This window comes from Podarcis vaucheri, assembly GCF_965113315.1.
Source record: "Podarcis vaucheri genome assembly, chromosome: 9".
Classification (NCBI taxonomy): domain Eukaryota; kingdom Metazoa; phylum Chordata; class Lepidosauria; order Squamata; family Lacertidae; genus Podarcis; species Podarcis vaucheri.
In genome coordinates, this window is record NC_138767.1 from 55,442,715 (window position 1) to 55,468,227 (window position 25,513).

Consider the following 25,513-nt stretch of genomic DNA (forward strand, 5'->3'; position numbering starts at 1 on the left):
GCATACAGACAGATACTGTCTGCAAAGAGCAGTGCACATGAGCCAGCCAAAGCCAACTGCATGGTTTTCAGTGGGAAAGAGTCCCGCTGAAATCAATGTGATATAGAAATGCCTAACTTTGGCCAGATCATGCCCAATTATTACCAGATTAAAAGAACATTTTGGAAGAACTGTATATTGTGATATGCAAAAATAGAGCCCAGACAAAAGGTGATTTGAAATACTTTCCTGGAAATTCTTTCCTTTACAAAAGATGCTTCTCCTAATGAAAATCTGCTATGAACAGCAAGCATTGAAAAATACACAATAAACATATCTGTATAATGACAATAAAGTGAAACTGTATTTAAATGAAGGAAAATGGAATCCTTGCAGTGGGGTAAACTTTTCATAGTACAAATAGTAAGCAGAATGCATTTGTTGGCTATTCACATTATTGCTCTGCTACATGAAGAATGGGCCCTTAACATAAGTTATAGTTCATGTACGTTAAGCTCAAAAAAAACAACCCCAAGCTTTTCAGAAATAGTTGTATTAAGTAGGCTTTAACACAACATATGAAGATATGCACAGCCAAAAAACTAAAAACTGCCCTGACCAAAGCATACTATCACATATCCATTTCTTTTAATGCTTTCTTGTGCAAACAATAAACAGAAAGCTAACCATGTAAACATAGAAAAGAGAAAAAAAGCTGGGATGCAGTAAGTATTTATCCAGTACATTCAGTAAGCTATTCAGCCAATTCACTAATTTTTGATTTGAACATCTGATAAACAGATGTAAAAATCATCAACACATCTGTAGCTTCCGGTACAATGTTGTAAATGTTTTACATACAAAGACTCCACCTGAAATAATTATAGAAACTTAACTGTGCTCAAATCCCGCTGAAATGAATGGGATTTTAAAAGTTAGCCACAACTAACGTAACCCATCAATTTCAATAGGAATTGAGACTGCCTTTCTCTGACCTGGAGCCAAACACTGCAACATTTAAAAACTCAAACTACTGAAGTATTTAACAAATATTTTTCTGACAAGCTTGCATCCTTGTGTACTATTAGATCTAGTAAACAATAAAAACAGTAAAGCTGTTACATGGCATTAGCCACACAGTATGTACATACATAATTTCTCTCTCTTTCTCTCTCTCTCTCTCTCACACACACACACACACAGAGTAGGTGCACACATACAAAAAACTGGTCTATTCTGAACCAGGATTAAGAGTATGGGAGCAGGTTTGGCGATCACAAATTCCACTTCCCCCTCAATCCCAGTTCTCTTATTCCCAGCAGGATTGACCAGTGTTTCGTGTGTACCAGTCCCCCATGAAATACTAATTATTTTTATGATCCTGAGCAGTATTAACCACTGAACACATGCAAATCTATCACAAATTCTTCTAGTGGAATACTAGCAATCCAATTTCAAGTTTCTTGAGAAGAACATCTTCAGAGTAGATGGTACTTCTTCATGGAATAGAGAAATGCGCAAAGGTGAACCAATGTTTGGGTATCAAGAAATGCTGCTTGTCGCCTCACAGGTGGATGATTTACGTTCCAGAAAGGAGAAGGAAAAACTCTGATATATACAAGTATGTCGCTGGCAAAATATGCAGAGATTCAGAGAAGATGCAAGTGCATAGATTAAAGTGATTGCCAATTTTCACAATTTATATGGGGTTAAAAATAACTTCTTACTTATAGCTATTTTTGGTTTTATGTTTATAGCTATATATGTATATATACACGCACAGAAACACACACATACATAGATATATGTATATATAAAGTCTCTGGAAAAATCAGGATACATCAACAACGGAAAAGGGACAGGAAATAAATTACACTGACGTCTGCGTGAAATGACTTCCGCAAAATTTGACAAAATGCACTTTGAACATGCCGTTACAAAAGAAAAGAATGAAGAAACCACAATATTATGTAGAACCAATGCTATATCATCACCAGGAGAGCACCAAGCAAGGCACCATTGGAAAAAAGACAATATACTTGGGTAAGTCTCTAAAGTAAAGCAAATGCTAATCTGGTCGGAAAATTGGTGTCTTTGGTAAAAATTCTATAAGAATGACCTGTGTAAAAGAGAGAAAGAAAAAAATATATACATTTAGTGAGTAATTAATGGCACTGTCCATTTTTAAACATCTCAGCAATGTTAAAGCTTTTACTGTGCTAAAGGAAAAACTATGGAAGGGATCCAAACAGTTATGTGAGGCACATGTACCCACAGGCATTTTTCAGCACTCTCCCAACTTGCAATTCCCAGCAACTACTACTAGTACTACTACTAGTAGTAGTACAGACGTACCTTTGGTCAAATGGAATCTGTTCCGGAAGTTTGTTCGGATACCAAAACATTCGAAAATCAAATCATGGCTTCTGATTGGCTGCAGGAAGCTCCTGCAGCCAATCAGAAGCCACGGAAGCCCCATTCAGGTTCAGGTTCCAAAAGAACGTTTGCAAACCAGAACAATCACTTCCGGGTTTGCGGCGTTCAGGAGCCAAAACGTCTGAGTTCCAGGGTGTTCAACAACCAAGGTATGACTACTGTAGTAGTAGTAGTAGTAATAATAGTAATAATAATAATACCCCACCCATCTGGCTGGGTTGCAGATGTAGCATGTAACCACCTAGAGCCAAAGTGGTCCCTTTTCACACAATGCAATGTTTTTGCTCTTGTAAGAGGTTGTGATGCTGCTATCATTATTATTTATCATCATCATCATCAATTAATTAATTTTCTATCCCACCCTTAATCTGAGGACCACAGAGCAAATTACAATATGAAGATACAAAAATGCCCAGCATAGTAACAAACAAAAATAATAACCCCACCACCACCTAGCACAGTTTAAAAGGACAGAGATTGCTTAATAAGCCAAAGGGCAAGGGAGAAGAAGGATGTTTTTGGCTGGCACCTAAATGAAGGCACCGGGTGATCCTGCCTGGAGAGAGCACTGCACAAGTGGGGAGCCATTCCTAAAAAGCCCGTTTTTGTGTTGCTTCCCTCCGGGCCCCTCACAGACGAGGCACACAAAGATTGGTTTGATGTGTGAAAAAACACAAGTTCAAAGCCCTCCTTGTGCACACAGAACTAGTTGTCTTAACTATTTGCACGACGGCTTACAGATACATGCACAAGACTCATTCATGAATTTCTGAAAGAACCAGTTGCTTGGTTCATAAGGTTTTAGCCAAGTAAAATAAACACAGTTATTAATACAAAAATACCGACACAGGCAACTAGTCCTGCATAATGAGGGCAACTTTGGCCTATGCTTGCCTAACAGAGCCACAATGCCATAGGGTAAAAATCTTGTGAAACTGAAGATAATTTTTACAAGAGTTTCAAAGGAAACATGCCAGTGAGCAAGACTTTCTGTGCGCCTAAACAATTACAGCAGCATTCAAAAAGCTAACAACCATTTAAGTGTGACCCTTTAAAAGGAAGCTTTGTTAAATGTAAAAGCAGACTACATCAGTTGTGTAACTCAGTTAAAATTAAGTTAAGCTTACAATTTCAACATTTTCATCCCCAACCCCAACCCCACCATTCCCTTTTCTTTTGGCATTCAAGGGTTACTGTCTCCACCAATATAGATTTCTTACTTGAAAAACCTGTTCCAAGTATATCCATGAATACAGAGAATGATCACTTCATGTATTGTTTTGTTTCAAGCAGGAGCAGGGAGGTTACATCCTATTCTGTTAATTAATTTTGGTTCACAGTCTTGGGGGAATAGTAGGAAAGTAGCTAGATTACCAAAAACATGTTTCCACAGATGTAGATGGTCTCTCTTTTGGACTACCACATTTGGCCCCTAGTTACACATGTGATTGTTTCAACAATTAAAATGACGCTTTAGCAGGACAAGAGATGATCTCCCCGATGAAAACAAACAGGCAGAAGGATCTGTTTACTCCATTTTCCAATTTATCTACCTTCCTAACTGTGGCAACACTGAGATGCTTGCCACGCTGTACAGCAGCAAGTCTCTCATTTTACTCAAATGCTTACTACCCTTTGCGGAATTGTGAAAGGTTAATATTCAGCTAGTTCTGTGTTTCTATTTGAGAATAACTTATTGTACTATAATGAACAACACAGAAAGTGACCCAAGTCTGTAGGCCTCCTAGACTGATCCAGAAGTAGTCTTCAACTACATATTGCCTATTTTCATAAGGGGGGGGGGGAATGTTCCACTGAAGACAATAGCATGGACCCAAAGGTTCCCCTTCCATGAATGGCAAGTTTCTGTTTTGGAACCAACACATTGCCCTTTTCACCAAGTAAGTGTGCAGTTTAGTTGTAAAAAGTTTAAATACAGTGCTGTTGGTCTATCACAGTGGTTCCCAACTGGTGGTCTGTGTAACCAAGTGGTTCCCAACCTTATTTCTGGCCATGCCCCACCTAAGCATCTCAAAAATATTGATGCCCCCCCATGACATATAATTCTTATTATTCAAAAAGCGAACTTCTTTAGGAAGTTCTTTAGGAAGCCTAAAAGGCCATTAACTGTTAATAACTCATTCTCAAATTGCCCCCCTTAAAAATCAAACTGCCCCGCTGTCGGGCGTGTGCCCCACATTGGGAACCATGCATGTAACCCATTCAGGGGGTCTGTGGCACCATTCACATAACAAAAACTACCATAGAGGTATCCAAATTTTCAAAAGTAGGAGGTCCATGGCTTGGCTTTTGAAAAACAGGAGGTCCACAGTACTTAAGATAATTGGGAACCACTGCTCTATCACATTCCCACCAATAATAAATGTTGCCTAAAGGGGTACCTGAATTTAAACTAATTTTAAAAAACAATTCTACATTGGGCTGGGAAATTACAATAACAACTTTCATCAATGCCTGAACACCTTGTTGAAAAACACTAATTTTAATTAGGCACATTCTCAACATAAATTTGCTCAGGACTGTGGACCTCGAATGTGAGTGGATTTTTAAGAGACCAGAAGCATTCAGTAATGAAAATACAAAACTGAATTCTTTACACAGGCCAACCTCAAAAACCTGTGTCAAATTTTCTTTCTTGCCTCCAATTACTGTGAAGTTATCATGAGTCTATGATCATAAATTAACATGTTCACTATAATAGATGATCATAAATTAACATGTTAAGTATAATAGATGTTAAAAAGAAATAGTTAGTTGAATAGAACTACTCTGGAAAAAAGGCATTTTAGGAAGGCTTTTATGTTTTAGGCTAGATACAGGCCTTAGTACTTCCCCTTTTCTTCAGTGCTAACAGAAAAGATGATTTTAAGATAATTTCTAACTATTTAAGCACTGTTTTAAATCAATCTTTTAACATACTGTCTATAATGCATGTATTGTGTTAGAGAATAGACAAGATATATAATTAAAAGGCATGGATGTGTTAGAAATAGCTAAAGCTAGATGCCACTGGGGGTTACTCTTAATTTAATTGTTAACCCCTGCTTGTGTTTTTTTTTAAAAAATCCTAATACTAGCATGTTTTGCAAGGGCTTATTTGTTTTAAAGCAGTTAAGTATCTTTTCACATGCCACTTTCCATAGACACAACTGAAAAATTTAAAGGCGCAGCAAAGTGAAATGAAATAAGAAAAAACTACAAGGACTGATTGCTGGGTGGGGTGTGGGGGACAGAAACAAATGCACCCCATGAAAAGTCTTTCAAGAAATCCTCCTCATCTTCTGTATAATCTTTAGAGCTAGAGAATGAGAGCCAAAACCGACACATCACGCTCTTATTATCAGGCCTGACTTTTAAAACATTTGAATGAAGCTAGTAAAAGCTCAAGCCACTTTCAAGACTGCTGAGGTATGGGGGCAGTTAAAATCGACAAAGTCTAAAGGTTTCCTAAGCTCCAACAGCTTAGTTGAAAGGTCTCCTTCCATACACTGAGACTCGATTAGCATTATATAAAACAGTCCACAACTAACTCGCTGCGTAACCAAAGTTGCAGTTATTCTTTTTATACAGCATCTGAAAATTTCACACCCCATCAACGCACGTTCAAGCTATTTTATCTTGGCAATTAATTTATTATTTTTCCCCCGGAACACAGTGAAGCCTTGTTTTCAAGTCATTCATAACTTTATAAATCAGCCCTGCGCATGAAACCATACATCTGTGAACCGTAGAAAATCCTTGCCACTCAGGCGATTAAGCTCCTGACACCTTTGCTGATTAATAATCGTGGAAAGAATAAGATCAGAAGCAAAATAAATGATCATTTAATAGAGAAATGCACAAAACAGCCCTTTAACTTACATATTCCATCATGTTATTCGATTCACATTTCCTTTTGCTTAGCCTCCAATGCAAGCACAGCTAGACAACAGGGAGAAAAAGGGGGAAGAAAAATGAGCTGTGTTTTATCGCCGGCACAGAGACTAGTCCATTTGTCCAGCTTTCATATTTCGCGTTCAACAAAAGCATCTGTTTCCATACTGTGCAATTCAGGCCCCAGCAGTACGAAGCTGCTCCCTGCGGCACTCACCTTGTGGTATAACCTATTGTTTTCCCATTCTAATAACTTCTCAATCGATCTTCGTGTCTGGAAGACAAATGAGAAAGAATTTTACTCTTGAGCAGCTTTGGAAAAAAGTTTGTTTTGCAGCTGCCTTTGTGTGGAAAAGGTGGCTGGGGTGGAAGAGAAACGTGGTAAAGGACAGCAACTTCAGTACAGGGTGGTCTGCCGTACTGCAAATTTTCTGGTATTAATTATAGCTAGGATAAAGAGGTGTGTGTTTCAAAAAATGGTTTCAGCGACCAAATAAAAAAACAACACTAAGAAATATTTAAATGGCTGGAAAATGTATTTATCTACAAAGCTGTACATTAATAAAAGGTTTTTTTAAAACCCAAAAGTGCTTTATTCACTAACACTGTTAAGTGAGTCAATTTAGATCCATTGAAGTTAATGGAACTAAGCTACCTCATAATTCAAGTAACTTGAAACAAACAGACTGCACATCAAGCATGGGATAGTTTCCACATACTGTGCGTAGACGTTATGATAACTATCATTCATGCAAAATGCCGTGCTGTTGACTAATTTCACATACTGGAGCTCTAAAATGTTAATCTACGGTTTCTCATTAATGCACAAATTGTTCCAGAATATTTGGAAATCTGCACATTGATAAGTCCCTTGAATTTAAGTTATCCAGCTTTAAGAGAACTATTTAAATCCCCTTGCACTAAATCTGCTACTCTGAAGATGCAGTTGGTGTTCTGATTTAGAAATACGTCCTGCTGCTGTTTATGGTCACTTGACTGCCGTATCATCGACTGCTCAGTAGTAAAATGGGATTTACTAGTCCTTATGAATAGGGAGGATAAATCACAACACCAGGTGTTGAGATGAGACCAGAGTTGCAGGTGCAGAGGCATGGATCACTGAGCCTTGTGGCAAATTCAACTTCATACAGCTGCAGCTTCCATACAAGGCAAAGAGAAGTTGGGGAGGGGGAAAGGGGGGGGGGCTGAGAAGCATCTTGCACTTCAACTACTGCTAAACAAGAGGTGCTATAAAATGCACACTGGTGCAGCAAGTGAACAAGCATGTTTTTTTAAGAACTACTTAAAAGCATTCATCATCAAACCTACTGAATATACACGAAAGGCAAAAAAATACATATAGTGGTATCTTTTCATTTATAACAATCACAAGAGCATAAACCTGAACTCTAGCTACTTGAAAGAATCAACTTTGTTAGGCATGAATAATTATTAGGATTTTATTTTTTTTACCTTTTCATTATATTTCGAAAATAGAAGGGATTCCCAAGAACCCTGGGACACATTTTAATAGCAAGGACAAAGTCATTACATTGTTTTTTAAAGTTCTGTTCCTTTTGGCCAATACTTTTTATTTTATTTTATTAAAGACAGTGCCTGCCCTCTAACAATGATCAGCAGACCTCACTTGTTTCTTTGTCAAGATAGCCTTTTAGAGTCTGCTCTCCTTTTAAATGAAAATAGGGCAGCAGTTATGGTCACACTTTTGTTAATTTAGTTGCCAGTCAGCTCCAAATCAAAAGAAAATAAGGCTGCAGAGTGTAATTAACATTCAGTTCAGTCGTTTTGTCCCTTGTCTAGCCCCCTAAGCTTTGTTAAAATTGCCATCTGAATGCTGAAGGCTGTAGGGAAATCGATTTGATTCTAATCGCACCATGAAAAGAACATGATCTAACTGCTTTCAGCCCTCCGTAAATCTGTACTAGGTCTTTAGCACAATGCAACTTCCAATTTAAAAAGCACTGAATGTCTCGTCAATGACTTTGTGAAGAAAAAAGAACAAGGAGCAGACATAAAAATTCCAATAGTTGTTTAAGCATTAAAGCTCATTTGCATCACAGCAAACCTGAAAAGGGCTGACCTCTCAAACCGCCTCTCAGGTCTATGAAGTTGTAGCCTTGACAAGCTCACATTGACAGAGCTCATTGACTCTGAAAGGCTACTCTATCAATGGTGAAAAATGGCAATAGGTTCTACTCCGAGCAGGCATCTGCCTGCCCACCCGCTGCTAAACCAATGGCAAAACCGATTCAAAAATGTGAAGCTACCTTGTAATCTTCCTTGCTAGAACCTTTTAAATAATAGATTAAGACTGCTGTACAATTTAAATTTCACTGCCTGCACGGAGGGGAAGGAGAAAAGACAGAAAAGAAACCAGCTTCCCAAATACTAGGGGAGTTAAAACACTTTGCACCCTAGAAAGGAAAGTGAATACAGAAACTTAATGCAACACTACGCAGAGACATCTTTTAATGAAACAAATTTTAACATTCAACTATTGTTACTCGTATTGAGGGAATGAAGGACTTAACTATGAAGTTAGAAAGGGCACTGAATTTGAAGGAAACATATTAGCCAGCTTAAAACAAATTATTAGCAGTTAGTATTAAGCAGGCAACACGGATGTAGAAGACAAATTGTGCATCACTCGTATTTCAGTTTTAACACACTGTATTGCCAAAGCCTAAGTGTAGGTAACACTGTTGTATACCTCAAGCATGTAAGTTTTTCCCCCCTACAAATACTAATTTTGTAAATTATTATTTGTAAGTCGTCGCATGTACAAACAGCTTGCAACATTTATAAAATCACTCAACAATACCCAACCCCATCAGCCATACAAAAGGTGAATGAAAGTTTAAATGAAACATTAGCAAGTACCTCTCAGCCGGGGGAAGAAAAAGTGAATTAAAGAGCGTCGCACAATTCTCGACACCAAGCTTCCTTTTCCCTACTTGACAGGTGAAGGGGGGGAAAGACTTGCACGTGCAGCTTAATTAATCACCACACTTGACATCTCAATGATTTACAGTGAGGAGCAGGTGAGGACATTCAAAACCCAAAAGGGGCTCTTGATTTGAGCAACTTTCCCAGCTGACGGGGATGACAACCCTGTAGATTTTCCATCAGTGGCATACTAGAGAGCACATTATTTGCTAACAACAACGATGCAAAAGTTAAGTGGAAGAAAGTTTACTAGGAAAATGTAAAAGGTAAACGTGGCGGTTGTTTCTTCTTTCAACATCATAGTTAACCATGAAATTTATTTTTTAGTTCAAAACCACTCTTATTGTGAAACTATACACAATTATTTATGTAATCTGCATCAAACAGGGTTTAATACAGGAACTAGAGAGAGACATGATACACTTGTACACGGTACACTTGTGGATGTATCCTCTGCAGGTTTGCTAAAGGAGTCTTACTGAGTTCAGTGAAACTAACTCCTAAGCATGAATGCACAGCTTTGCAACCTTTTCTACCTATTTTCTATTGAGTAAAAAGCTAAACAAGCCTAATGTAACAATGAAGTAGTCTTTTCCCTCGCTAGATTAAAAAAATTACAATTTAAATTAAATCATTTAAAATTCCAGATTGAATGTAATCTTTATACTAAATGTAACACTTCTCCTTCAGCAGTCACCTGCATCATATGAAAATCCTATGTCCCCCTGCCAGTAAATGCAAAACAACCGTTTTCAGATTTGGTACAACCCATTCTAAAGCACAAAGTGGGCATTAACTTAAGTACTTCAATTGCTAAAGAGCTCAAATACATAATACATTAGTCTTTAAGAACAATGTGTAATGAAACTTTAGAGTGCGCCAAAAACTTTTTTTTTCTTGTTCCAGCTTTATTTTGTAATTTGCATATAAATGAGACCTAGCTGCTAGGATTTAAATACAGTGGTACCTTGGTTTAAGAACAGCTTGGTTTATGAGCAACTTGGATTAAGAATGATGCAAACCTGAAAGTAGGTGTTTTGGTTTCTGAACTTTCCCTTGGAATAAGAACATGTTTCGCTTCCTGTTGAGTGTGTTCCATTTGTAAATTGAGTCCCCCGCTACTATGGGAAAGCATGCCTTGGTTTAAGAATGCTATGTTTTAAGAACGGACTTCCGGAATGGATTAAGTTCGTAAACCAAGGTACCACTGTACTAGGAACCGTGAAAAGCCTTCATCTCAGGTTTGTGCATGAGGAAAATCTGTGGACATCATGTCAATGTTGAGTGGCAGGGTGTCAACAGAATTTAGAGATCTTGTGTTTAGTGGCTAGTTATATATGCAACTTTTCAATGTACATTCACTTGTTAGAATTCCTACCCACCCTTCACCATAAATCCCAGGGCAAGTTACAGAAATTATAAAATATTCAAATCAATTAAATTACAGTTATGGTAGATCCTATCCAAGTGGGTAACGATATGTCTAAGCAACTTAGAAAAAATAACAAAAGCCTCTGATGGAAATTACACTACCATTCCCTCAGTTCAACAGTTACATGAAGACAAACTAACACAAAATTGATAAAATCTTTATATTCACATTTAACGGTTGAATTTTTCACAGTGGCTAGTGTTAGTTTTCTATGTACCTTCAGCCACTATAGAAGTTGAAACCACTGTGTTAAGCAAGCCCAGGAAAGTAACATTAACATTCAAAATTAACATTTAAAAAAAGTATTTGTAAAGCAGAATAAGGCACAGAGGAAAGAAGCCTTGAACTTGGAAGCTGAGGTTATATGATAACCCATGTGGCAATGAGTATGATCAAACTTACTCTTTTACTGAGGCAAATCACTGGCCACATACTACAACCTAAAGTACAGCAGCAACAAAGGCAGCCACAAAGCAGCCATCGGACATTGACCGGAAGATTCTTCTTAAGACAGCTATTCACTCTGCTGATGCTGGCTTTAAACTCCTCAGGTGCAACCTGCAAGAAAGAACCATGAAGCATTGTGATAAATCTAATGTCTGATTTACATTAACAAATCCATTTCTGTTTTAAAAGCAACATTAAACTCACAAAATTACAATCTCTGTCAACTCTCCTTATGAATTTCAATCCATGGATACTTACTTTTCCTGTTAAGGACGAAGGAAATTCTGCTTCAAATTTGTTGCTCAGTCCAAACCTGCAGACAGAAAACGAACATATTCTTTAACTCTACATGGTATGGCATGCTTTACAGGGTAATTTTATTTGCTTTGGTAAGAAAAATAAAGTCAGGGAACTACATTGCATAACAATAAGCTCACAAGTGTTGGAGGGAATATATTTTGTCTCCTTTAACGTTATGTATTTACTGTGGCAAGTGCTGTAACAGCTACACCAAACACTATTGATGCATAAAGTTGTGAAGCAAGTCTCACTGAAATGTCAATAATCTATTTGGAAAGTGCACTACCAGCTCAAAGTAGCTTATGCTTTAAAAAGCTATGTTTGCATGACATAGGTAAAGGTAAAGGGCCAGTCTTGACAGACTCTAGGGTTGTGCGCTCATCTCACTCTAGTAAGCGGTCCCTATTTATCTACTTGCACCCGGGGGTGCTTTCGAACTGCTAGGTTGGCAGGCGCTGGGACCGAGCAGCGGGAGGGCACCCCGCCGTTGGGATTCGAACCGCTGACCATGCAATCGGCAAGTCCTAGGCGCTGAGGTTTTACCCACAGCGCATGACATAAATATAGCTAAAAAAGTGAGAGCAAAGATTCCAGAAGAAAGGACAAAACTTAGGGACCATGAACACATTCTTGTGCGTTTCCAAATTGCTATGGATCTACTACACGATCCACAGCATTATCCACAGACTTTTTATCCTGCACAGTCTTCCAGCCTCATCTTACTTTGTTGATTGGGTTTAACACTTTTCCTCATTCATTTAAAACAAAATTTATCTACTAAAAGCAAGTGCAGCTGAAGGGATACCCGCATGCATTCTGACATTCAGAAATAACCCCGTTATGGGCGAGTAGAAGAGACAACTGCTTGCAATCCCATTATTCAGCTGACTGCATCTTTCTGTTGTTGGATTTGTCTGTACAGTGGTACCTCGGGTTAAGTACTTAATTCGTTCCGGAGGTCCGTTCTTAACCTGAAACTGTTCTTAACCTGCAGCACCACTTTAGCTAATGGGGCCTCCTGCTGCTGCTGCGCCACTGGAGCACGATTTTTATTCTCATCCTGAAGCAAAGTTCTTAACCTGAAGCACTATTTCTGTGTTGTAAATGTAAAGAAACTGAAGGTACTTTTTATCACCTTTGGTGGACATGCCCGAAAATTAAGGCTTTCTGGGAAATGATATATAATGAAATGAAAAAGGTACTTAAATGTACTTTCCTTAAGAAACCAGAGGCCTTTCTCTTGGGCATTGTCGGCCAATTGGTGCCAAAGACAGAACTTTTTTTATGTACGCTACAACAGCAGCAAGAATACTCATCGCAAAGTATTGGAAGACACAAGATCTACCCACTCTGGAAGAATGGCAGATGAAGGTGATGAACTACATGGGACTGGCTGAAATGACTGGCAGAATCCGTGACCGGGGGAAAGAGACGGCGGATGAAGATTGGAAGAAATTTAAAATTCATCTTAAGAAACACTGTAAAATTAATGAATGCTAAAATGTTGAGGTTTTAGAAAAATGGGGATTACGGCTGTAGAAGATAAAGTAAAAGAAAAGAACAAGGTGAAAATTAGATAAATTTAAGGGGAAGATTTGCTGAAACAAATTTGGAAAATGGGATGCAGAAAGGGAAGGTATGGGGAAGTCGCTGAAGTAAGGTTTAAGGGAAAAAAAGGATTTGAAATTATACATGTTTGTTTTTGTGTTTGTTTGTTTGTATTGTTTTGTGTTTATATAAAGTGTGAAAAACCAATAAAAATTTTTCAAAAAAATAATAATGAAGCACTATTTCTGGGTTAGCAGAGTCTGTAACCTGAAGCATATGTAGCCTGAAGCGTATGTAACCTGAGGTACGACTGTATAGGCGTCTCCCCACTTACATGGGGGTTACATTTCTGGGTACCGCTAGTATATGTGAAATCGTGTATCATGGAGAACACCATCTAAAAAGTCTGTAAATACCTTCTAAACTTCACCAAGCGCCACCAAAAATCCACTAAACTCCATCACAATCACTCCCTCCACACCTCCTTTCTCAAACTCCAACTCTCCACAGGCCAGTTCAAAGACTCATGGGATCAGAGTTGCAAAGGCTCCTGGAACTCCTAGTTGTTTTCCTGCTCTTTTCGGGCCTTTTTTCTGCTCTTCCTGGGCCATTTTTGCAATTTAAATCAGTTTATTTCCCATCACTGCGCACATAAATGGTTGTGCATAACCCAAACACATCTACGTGGGGAACCTCAAGAAATATGCGGTCCTCTACAAAACTGGTGGGAAAGATGAGATTATTCATGCATGGCCATTCTCAGTGCCATACTATCTGAGAATGGTACTGTATTGTTAGGGAAAACTAGTTTGGCATGTATATAGCTAGCTATATAGGGAACTACAGACAACTGAAATTCCCCAATATGTGCCTACTACCACCTGTTTTTTTATGGACAGGCTTCGCTTCAAACAGGGAATCCCAAGACCACTCCAAGTTGCACTAGCCGACAATTATTTTCTAGCTCAATTCAAGGTGCAGACCACCACCTTTAAAGCCTTGAAAAGTCTGGAACACTACACCTGCAAGAATGCTTCCCCCCACACCTGCCAACATAGGCAGGGAAGGCCTGCTGCATAACATCAATAGCAAACTCGGGCGATTCAGTGACAAAAGGCTTAAGAGTCAAATTGGTGCCACTGCAAAGAGGGATACATCAGCAAAAAAATAAATAAATAAATAAAATAAAATAAAAATCCAAAACGAAAACCACGAACAGACCAGCAGGTATGCTATAGCTTCCAGAATGTTAAGCGTCAGAAAATAAAACTGGGAAAGTGTGTGCATGTGTACACGAATGTGAGTGAAACAGAGATAGTGAGAGAACTGGCCCACGTAAGCCCCTTACAGATTACAGTATCTTGAAGGCTTAGTAATGCAGAACTATGGCTGACACCCTGAGCCCTCTTGTTAGGGGGTGAGGATACACTGCAGCATTGTGCTGCAGGTCCTATTTGATCTACCTGTTGAGGAACTACATTAAGTGGCAACTTTTCCATGAACATTCAAAGTCTTTTCAACACTTTTCCCCAAGAAACACTACTTGTCTTCAGTTTTAGGGGAAAGTTAAAGCGTTATAGTTCTGATTAAGCAACCGAGCCACTTTTTTTACCATTTCTATTGCTATACAGTGGTACCTCAGGTTAAGTACTTAATTCGTTCTGGAAACTGTTCTTAACCTGAAGCACCACTTTAGCTAATGAGGCCTCCTGCTGCTGCTGCGCCACCGGAGCACAATTTCTGTTCTCATCCTGAAGCAAAGTACTTAACCCGAGGTAATATTTCTGGGTTAGCGGAATCTGTAACCTGAAGCGTATGTAACCTGAAGCACCACTGTATTTGTATTTTAGTTATTGTACTTTGCATTGTTTTTATTGTTGACTGCTATATTTGATATTTTATTGCAGCCACTTTGAAAAAATAATAAAGGACTGGCAATGTATTTACGGTAAGTATAAATAATGGTGTCTATTGCCAGACATGGTGCCACAGACTGCAAACATGTCTACCACATAAACTGTGAAGTGACCTACTGTGGAATATGTAGTGTAATGAAGGGCAAGAAACTGGGATCTCAACTTGCAGGTATATTGAGAATCTTGCAACCCTCGGTTCCAAGCCAGAATGTCATAACAGTGTGAATTTACGGCTGGGTTAGAAAGCAGTTTGAAAGTTCTTTAGTATATGTGTACCTCAAAAAAGGTGTACAGAGGAAAGAGAGCCACTAGAACTCTCCCATAATAATTTAGACACTTTTGAAAGTATTGAACGAGTATACAAAATGGACCAATTCTTAGGACACATTTTTAAGAAATGGAAAAAAGAAAAGAAAGGCAGCTACTGTATGTGTATGAATGTTTGACTGATGCAAAGTTACATCAAATAAGCTATACACTTCAATCACATTCTAGTTATTAATCAGATTTATGAACAGAAGATCTAAAGTGTAAGCCAAGGAACTTCGGCAGAATCTCTGGAAGTAATCATGTCATCCTTAACCATAAGTGACTCTGCAAGGTCAAGCGGCTGCATTTGAAATATCTTAAGCTCTTAGGGCATGTGTTATTCTCTCATCTTGACCTCTTTCTTTCTAGTAGTCAAAAAAGTCTGACCTTTTGCTCCCAAGAACACAATTAACTGTGGAGAAGAGATTACACCATAAAAAAAGAATCATAATGAACCATGATGGCCTGATAATTAGCCACTAATAACTCCCATGCAGAGAATAAGAACATAGGAACTGGGATAAGTACTCTACAAGTGTTAAAATATGTGCAAGACTTCAGGAATTGGTCCTGTGGTTGTCCTACCACATCTAATTTTCCCCCTAAAGTCACTGGAATAACTAGTGGTCCAGACGTACTGGGGACCAAAATCAATTTCACGCTGGGAGAAGCGAGGTTCAAAGTTTTGTATACTTTATCCATAGGAACCTGGGCCTCGCTCTCTCGCTGACAGGGATATCAAAAACTTCCACAACACACAGAAACCTGAAGCCAAATACATTCCGAACACTACAAAAGCCTTAAAAACAGAATGTTTACTTTTCTTTCTTGAAATTTAGAACAGAAGTCTACCCAGCTGAATGAATAAAACCAACTGATTTTTTTCTATTTTTAAAAAAGTGTGGTTTTAAATATATGGGCCAATATGAAATTTGAATTTAAAACATACAAGTTAAAATCTATACTTCCCTTCAGTGTGAGTTTATCAAAAAGCGCATGCATATATATATATATATGAGAGATTTCTGATCATTACAAATACAATGCAGTAGGCCATGTATCACATTTGCTATTTATTATTAGCATGGAAATTTATTTACATGTTATGGAAAAATACTACTTTTGCCCAATTAATTACCACTTTTGCTTCTAGGAGGTTTGGTATGTTTGTGCCAAAAAACAACACACTTAACTCTCTATGGTCTATTTGTTCAAATAAGTGATACAGTGGTACCTTGGGTTATAAACACTTCAGGTTACAGTCTCCACTAACCCGGAAGTAGTACCTTGGGTTAAGAACTTTGCTTCAGGATGAGAACAGAAATCGCACGGCAGCAGCGGGAGGCCCCATTAGCTAAAGTGATACCTCAGGTTAAGAACAGTTTCAGGTTAAGAACGGACCTCCGGAACGTATTAAGTTCCTAACCAGAGGTACCACTGTATTGAATAGTGTCCTGACATGCAGAAACCCAAACAATTTGATAGTTGTATCTCTTTCACTAAGTCTTTTATGCTCCTAGGTATTCTGCATATAAGCATTACTTAGCTGCATATCAGTGTGTTTTAATTATGACAGCAACCAATGAGGCACATTTATTCAGCAAATGCCCAATTTACAAGACAGGAAATCTGATTTAAATCAATCCATCATCACAGCTAGAACTCCAACAAGAACAAGTAAAGACAGATAAGAAGCAAGTTTCCTGTTCTCATACTTTAACAAATTTCCATTTGTAGAAAGAGGCACATTTGCCAGCAGCCAAGGAGTATCTATGCTTGCAGAATGCTCACTCACATACACAAAGTACCCTTCCTTTTCACTCCAAGGTCTTTTCTATTATGTCCAGCATTCCAAAGCTCTCTTGCATAGACAAGTTGCATTTATCCAGCAACTTTAAAAAATGCTACAACTGAGGGCAGTGACGGCACATAATACATGCTACCCCACTAGTGTTGCATCTGAGGCTGCCCTATTTTAAAAACATTTATTTTCTACCGCAGCAGCTTAGAGGATCAACACAAAGTTCCCTTTGAAGGAAAATCAAGGATGCATGACTGAGAGGTCTACACTTCTATATGTGCTGCCAGTTCAACAACAAACTTGTCAAGGTGAAACCTTAATAGCTATTATCACTCAGTACACACAAGTGCTATATTACCACCATTTGAAGAATTCATAGTTATTGCCTCATGTGAATTATTCATGCCTTGAGGCAGAAAAATAAGGGGATGGGTCCAGAATAATAACAATAGCAATATAATTTTATTATTTATACCCCCGCCCATCTGGCTGGGTTTCCCCAGCCACACTGGGCAGCTTACAGAATATGTAAAACATAGTGAAATATCAAACATTTAAAACTTTTCGATACAGGGCTGCCTTCAGATGTCTTCTAAAAGTTACATAGTTCTTTATCTCCTTGACATCTGAAGGGAGGGCGTTCCACAGGAAGGGAGCATTAATAAGGCTGTAAACCTATACCTGCTTAACTGAGAGTAAGCCCCACTGAACTCAATGGGATTTACTTCTGAGAAGACATGCCTATATTGCCCTATAAGTTAGTTACACTTAGGTCATATAGAAATCAATGTGAAAAATTCAAGTCCCACTGATTTCACTCATTGATTTCCCTAGTACAACTAACTTTACCAGAGTTGTTCTGTAAAAAAGAATAATCACACATTCCAGGAAATGAGTCCACTCTACTACATTTTATAATAATAAGAATAAAAATAAAAATAATAACAATTTACTATTTCTACCCCAGCCACTCTGGGCGGCTTCCAACAGAAGGTTAAAAATACATTAAAACATCAGTCATTAAAAACTTCCCTAAGGGCAAATTTCTCCTCCTTCCCACACAAACCCTCTAGAATAGGGGGATCCAACTTTTCATACAAAATGGGCCACAAGAGTACTTAGACATGGAACCTGTAAGCCACACACCACCTTGTGGTGCAGAGGGAATGGGAGGGAGGCCAAAATTTGACACAACCTAGTCCAGCCCTCACACTGCCATCCCAAAACTGGCTAAGCAAGGCACTGGGCTTTGGAAAGGAGGTAAAAGGAGCTGTCAGGGTCCTGGAGCCCTCCCCCCTCCTTCCTAAAGCTGGGAAAGCACTAACTATACTTTGGGAAGGAGGCAGGAGACCGTGTCAGAGTCCTCATGCCTCCTTCCTAAAGCCCAGTATTTCACTTACCCAGCTTGGGGAAGACAGCACAATAAATGGTAGGGATGTCAAATGTTTCCAAGGGCTGCCCAAAAAGGTCTGGATGGGCACATGCGGCCCTCGGGCCATGAACTGGACCACCATAGAATCACTTCTAGTAGAAAGAAAATTTCAGTTTTTTTCAAAGCAGAGGTGAAAGTCATATGTCTGTGGTGATTGAAGCAACAGGTGTGACTTTTACTGTTGTACGGCAAGCTATGTTCCACCTTCACAAAAATAAGAGGTTTCTATACCCAAACACCACACACTTTTCTCTATCTTCCATCTGAGCAAGCAAGAAATATGAGCAAAATTCAAGGAAACATTCCAGCCAGGCAAAAGCCCTTGAGGAAAGCATGGAACAAGGCTGTTGAAAGCTGTTGCCTGGACAGAGGTGATGGAGCCTGGAAGAGTCCCATGGAGGTTACCCTCCTCTGTATTGCAGAAAGAGTCTTGCAAACCCTCTAAGATTAACAAAAGGAATTCTGTATTGAAAAACCATCTGTATTCGGCTCCTGAGCCAACACCAGTCCTCATAAATAGCGTTCATGTGATCACTGGAACCAAGTTGAGTCTCTTCAAAAGACATTCCTCCAGAAAGATTTCAAGCATGATAGCATTGGGAAGAAAGTCAGGTAAATGAACTATAAGGGCTGCTTCCGACAATACAGCTGTTAGCAGCAATACTTATACAAGCTAATCTCTTGACAAAAGGGGAAACAACTATCCCACCCCACCCAGCAAAAAAAGAAAGCACGCCACCCCAACCAGCAATAAAATTTGGGAGGGGTGGGAAGCCCTTGGCAGGCACAAAGGGGTCCTGCTGCCCAAAGACAGCATCCCAGATATAGAATCATGCAACTGCAGTAGTTGGAAGGAACCCCAAGGGTCATTGACCCCATGCAATGCAGTAATTTCAACAAAAGTATCCATGACAGATCCAACCTCTACTTAAAAACCTCCAAGGAAGGATATTCTACCACCTTTCCTTCCACAGTCAAACAGCTCTGTCAGAAGGTTCCTTCTGATGTTTAGTCAGAATCTCCTTCCTTGTATCTTGAAGTCATTGGTTTGGGTCTTACCCTCTGGAGGTGAAAACAAGTTTGCACCATTTTCCATGTGACAGCCCTTGAGATATTTCATAGAATCATAGAATAGAATCATAGAATCATAGAGTTGGAAGAGACCACAAGGGCCATCGAGTCCAACCCCCTGCCAAGCAGGAAACACCATCAGAGCACTCCTGACATATGGTTGTCAAGCCTCTGCTTAAAGACCTCCAAAGTAGGAGACTCCACCACACTCCTTGGCAGCAAATTCCACTGTCGAACAGCTCTTGAAGATGGTTATCCTATCTCCTCTCAGACTCCTCTTTTCCAGGCTTAACTTACACAACTTCCTCAACCATTGCTCATAAGCCTTGTTTTCTAGACCCATGATCACTTTGGCTGACATGTTCCAGCCTGTCCATATCCTTCTTAAATTGTGGTGCCCAGAAATGGACACAGTACTCCAGGGCAGGGGCTGAATAAGGCAGAAAAAGCGGTACTATTACTTCCCTTGATCTAGCCACTATACTTCTGTTGATGCTTATTCATGTTACAAACTTATCCATGTTGCAATTTTCACTGAATGTCGTGTGGAAGTGGTCCTACAAACAAAAGTCTGTTTGAAAACAGTGTTGAAACATACTCAATTTTAGACAAGTTGATAGAAGATCCAAGTCTCAGTGCTGATTTAACACTGGAATTAACTATATATCCTGAAACAATGCATGATACTACGAGTTATCAGTGTTTTAAATGGTATGACAGATGTGCTCGGTAAACTCATGTCTGAAAAGAACTGTGATCTAAAACAAAGTCACAGCATGTACTATATTATAAAATATTGATGCTTCGGGAGAAAATTATTAGTGCAGATGGGGGTGGGGGTTTCTGTCAGTGCTGATCAGTCTACAGCAAGCCCCATGGTAGCACTTTGAGGTATCAGCAACCAGCTAATCATCAATGCTTCCAAAGATTTCAAACCATGAGGCAAAGAAAAACGGGTTACCTGATGTCATTGTGACATGAGGTAAATGACAGGCAGTTGGTCCCATCAACCTGTCAAAGTTCACCTGCAGAGAGGGGAAAGAGATAAGGAGCTGACCCACTGGCCAAGTCCTGCTCTTCCCTCCACATTAAAGTGTTGTTGTTTTATTTTATATGAAAAACATATGCTCTAAAAGAGAAAACTATCCTGTTCTAAGTATAGAAATATTAAACAGATTCAAAGTTAAGATACAATAAACATAAAAATTCAGGCTGTAAATGAATGCTATATAAATATTAAATGCATGTTTTGCAAAAGCATTCAGCCTGATTTAAAATAAAATATGCTTGTTATTCCTTTTAAATTGTATAATTACCTAACTTATTATGTTTGTCAATTAGGTCAACTGAGCAACATTCCATACCTTAATTAACCATTTTCTAATCTAATCAAATTGCTCTACTGGAATGGCTAGGAAAAACAAAGAGTATTGTCTTGTTGAAAGCTAACAGATTTTTTTGTGGCATAAACTTTTGTGGATTAGAGTCCACATCATCAATGAAGTGATCAGAGGAAATAACACAATCTTCTTAGCTTGCCTATGCTATTTTCACACCTGTGCTAGAAGAGAAAGTGTTCTGCTTACTGATCAAGCTTTCCCCTTCCACTATAGCTGTTAAATTAGCAGGTTTGGGTTATTGCTATTACTGCTGTTTTGAATAGTCACTTTGAACAGTGGGGTCAAATGACCATTAAATGGTCCTCTAAATCCACACATCTTTTTTGTAAAGCACTTTGAGGTTGTTGTTGTTGTTTTACAATCAAGCAGTGTACAAATTTCGTGAAACAAATCTCTGGTAACTTGACGACTCCATTCATCTGATGTACGAGGCTCTCGTCTATGAAACTTCTATGCCACAATCTGCTAATACTTTAGGCCAGGCATGTACAATCTGCACCTCCTGGCCGAATTTCAAAAGCTCTCTGCAAGCTACCTCTTTGGACATCTGAGAAGAGTCATCTGCCCCACACCCCACAATCCACTAAGCCAGTGGTTCCGAATCAGCTAAGTACTGCAGATACCCTGTTTTTCAAAAGCCAAGCCATGATACCTCTGTGGTAGTTTGTGTTATGTGAATGGTGCCACCATACCCTGCAACATGTCCCAGTGCAAAACCCAGGACACATGTTTTCTAGGCCATGCAAGAGCATAGAAGGTGTGGGAGAAGCAGGGAAAGGAAATGGGAAGCCCTGCCTACTAGCAGCATGCAGCTGACAGATTACCCTCAAGGGAATACGGTGTTCCTCACACCCCCCCTCCAAGTTTTCAGTGCTAAAAGACTTTTGTGCATGTTTGCTGTAATCAGGAAGAGACTAGCATAGTTACGTCTCTGGAATTTCCTAAAACAGTGCACTTTTATACTGGGTCTCCTAGGCATGCAGATTATTGGGCACTGTATACGGAAGCTAAAACAGACTCAGCAGTACAGCTCCAGAAGATACTCTGATGGTGTATTATCAGCTGGTGTAGATCATGCAGGAAGATATTCCCGAAGGCCAGAATCCCTCCTGAGACAAAAGCTATATTCTGTAACAACAGCAACCTCCAAAACAAGCCACCTTAGAGAAATTCATACAATACAGCATTGGCTTGTTTATTATTTTTGTTCTCAATGCACTTTGTAAACTCTCTGCTAGGGATCAGGTCATTTCTATGTTCTAAAGACAGCCAAGCAGAGTCCTGAGACTACATAAATGTTAATATTAACATTTAACATGTCATTTTATGGTAGGGATTTTTTTTAAAAGACAAAGGAGTATATTTATTTAGGTTGCTATTACTTATCATTAAGGTTTTGATATATGGTCTGTTATGCAGACGTTTCAAGGCAATGTACAGTAGGACCATAAAATGCAAACCAAAGATATACAACTACAATTAAAATCAAGTGATCAGCATTCTTCACTTTGCTACTATATCAGTTCAGTTATGCGGACACAAATAGACACTAAGCTATGCAAATCCTTGAAGGTAAATTCGCAGACATATATTTGATCACTGAACTGATATAGCCATAGATACTGCTAACCTAGCATTATCATACCACACTACACTTCCCTAAAGCAAATCCAAATGGCAAGCACAAGCTTAGTCTGTAAGCCAGCCTTCACTAACCTGATATTCTCTAGCTGTTTTGAACTACAATTCCCATCAGCTCCAGCTGGAATGGCCATGCTGGTTAGAGCTGCTGAGAGTTGTAGTCCAAAAATCTGGAGGTCACCAAGTTGGCAAAAGCTGCTGTAAGCAAATGTGCCTACACGTGACCTCAACTGCAAACTATGGAATAGACCTATAATGATCAAAAAGACCTTTAATTAGACAGATGACCCCTAAGTGGACTATACTTCTGACTAGAATTCTATTAAAAGAGGATTACAGTGGTGCTCCACAAGACGAATGCCTCGCAAGACAGAAAACTCGCTAGACGAAAGGGTTTTCCGCTTTTGAGCTGCCTCGCAAGACGAATTTCCCTACGTGCTTGCTTCGCAAGACGAAAACGTCTTGCAAGTTTGTTTCCTTTTTCTTAACACCATTAATACAGTTGCGACTTGACTTTGAGGAGCAACTCATAGAACGCAGTGTACATAGTAGCCTTTTTTGAGGTTTTTAAAGACTTTGGTGATTTTTGAAGCTTTTCCAAAACTTCTTTTGCAGCCATTTGGTAAGTTAAGCTTTTAAAACTTTTTTGGGAGGTTTTGGATTTTGGGTTTGGGTGTTTGGAATTCAAGGACTTGGTGTTGGGAAGGGGTTTGCAAGAATCTGGAAGCTTGTGTGGTTTTTTTCTGCATTTTTATGATTTTCTGTGACCATTGGGCCACTCTGCTGTTTTTTAAAAAAAATTCTGGATTTGAATTTCTGTGTGCTGGGTGGCTGGGAGAACAGTTGGGGAGGGGTTTGCAAGAATATGGAAGCTTGTGGTTTTTTTCTGCATTTTTATGATTTTCTGTGACCATTGGGCCACTCTGCTGTTTTTTTAAAAAAAATCTGGGTTTGAATTTTGAAATGCTCTTTACAGTATGTGTGACTTTAAAGAGCACTTAATAAACTCTTGTTGTACCAAATTTGGCTTTGTTTGGACTTTTTTTGACCATAGGAACGCATTAATTGATTTTCAATGCATTCCTATGGGAAACCGTGCTTCGCAAGACGAAAAATTCGCTAGGCGAAAAAATTCGCGGAACGAATTAATTTCGTCTTGTGAGGCACCACTGTAGACAATTTCATGGAGGAGAGAGCTATCACTGGCTATTAGCCATGACGGCTAGGCTCTGCCTCTACAGGTGGAAGCAGCAATGCTTCTGAAAAACCAGCTGCTAGAACTCACAAGAAGAGACAATGCTCTTGTGCTCAAATCCTGCTTGGCTTCCCACAAGCATCTGCTCAGACACTGAGAAAACAGGATACTGGACTAGCTAGGCCTTTGGCTCTTACGTTCCTATTAGAAATAATTCTCAAACCACTAGACAGTCTTTTTAGGGTATCTAGACCAGTACTAGCCAGCAGGGCCAGTGGAATGCAATAAATCCAGGAGGTCTAACTTCAAGGGCCATTCTAGCCCTTAATTCATCAACCTCAATTCCTCATCTGTACAATGTGAATCATAACATTAAAAGTTGTAAGGGTGAGCACAATATCACACACAATTAAACATGACATAGAAGTGATAAATAATAGGATCAAGAGCAACATGATGGATAATTGATTAATTTAATTTTCATTGTAGAAAGTCTCTCTAACAGTAACTAGTTTACTATGAAATCTAAATTTAATACCAATGTGTTAAAACATACATATTTCAAACTGAAACTAATATCCTTTTAATAGGCATTTAAAAAGAAAAAAATGTTTACGTAAGAGCAATAAACTGGGATGAGGGGGAGAATCTGACATCTGAAGTCAGATATTATAAATATAAAATAGGCCATATCCCTCTTGAACCAAAGAACTGACAAGCTTTTAAAAGAAATAGTATTCAGGTATCCACAATCATCCACTTAAGCTTGGTGATCTTGAATTTCTCAATGACTACCCAAATTCTACAGCGTGTTCAGGTTCTCAGGTTCTCCAACCAAACCAGAAGACTGTCATGAGGGAAGATAATCCAGACATCAGAAGTTTGATGCCATGAATATTTTGATGATATTCAATTTGCCTGCTCCTTTCTTCTTACCCTAGGGAAACTGTAAAGGTTCTAAACCAGTGTCTAAAATCAGTGAAGGACTGGATGTGGATTGACAAATTGAAGCTTAATCCAGACAACACAAAACACAGATCAAGGAGTGACAGTTCAGCTTGTTTTGCATGGAGTTTATGCTATCAGGTCTACAGTTAGAGAGACCTCCTTGGCCTAGCCTTGATATTGGATGTTGAGATGGCAGCTGTGACTATGAACATATGAAACAGGTGCAACTGGTGCACCAGTCTAGAGACACATGATAAAACATGCCTTAGTTATCGCATAACTGGACTACTGTTGATGCACTTTACATGGGACTGCCTTTGAAGAGCATCTGGAAACTTCTGTTGATACAAAAAACTGTAGCAAGGATTCTGACTCTAAAGCAATTGGTTCCTTTTGCTCCTCCAGAGGCACTGCCTACCAATTCATATCAGGATCAATTCAAAATGCTGGTCATTACATTAGAAACCTTGAATGGTTTAGGACCAGGATACCTAAATAGCCTTCTTAATTTTGTTTGGCCCTGCCAATCTTTTGAGATCAAAGGAAAGAGGCCCTTTTGCACGTCCTGCCTCCATCTATGATACACTTGTTTGACAGAGATGCATGAGTGAGCCTTCTCAGTTGCTCTGGTGTCCTTCTTGACCTTAATATATTTTTATTCCAGCAGGTATTCTACCTGACTTATTAAAGATTCCTACTTGTTTTTATGGACTGTTGCCTTTTCACTGTTCTGTCTTCATTTTGCTTTTCAATTTGATTTTTAGTTGTTTTCCATTTAATCGTTAGGACAGAAATTC

At 39.0% G+C, this 25,513-nt stretch overlaps 1 protein-coding gene and 1 long non-coding RNA gene across 2 annotated transcripts in view; one reads left to right on the top strand and one right to left on the bottom strand.

The window, feature by feature from the left end:
- Positions 1-319: 319 nt before the first annotated feature.
- Positions 320-25,513, bottom strand: part of CHIC2 (cysteine rich hydrophobic domain 2) — a 28,068-nt gene continuing 2,874 nt past the window's right edge. The window contains exons 2-6 of the mRNA XM_082238321.1: positions 11,414-11,468; positions 11,111-11,266; positions 6,527-6,583; positions 6,298-6,357; positions 320-2,098 (exon numbers count right to left, since the gene is read on the bottom strand). Of these exons, the coding sequence (XP_082094447.1) occupies positions 2,048-2,098; positions 6,298-6,357; positions 6,527-6,583; positions 11,111-11,266; positions 11,414-11,468 (379 nt within the window). The 3' untranslated portion in view covers positions 320-2,047. The remainder of the gene's footprint in view (positions 2,099-6,297; positions 6,358-6,526; positions 6,584-11,110; positions 11,267-11,413; positions 11,469-25,513) is intronic.
- On the top strand, positions 11,422-17,501 carry LOC309540968. Its single transcript, XR_014223588.1, has 3 exons — positions 11,422-11,507; positions 14,911-14,951; positions 17,230-17,501. It is a non-coding gene; the product is annotated as an uncharacterized lncRNA (long non-coding RNA).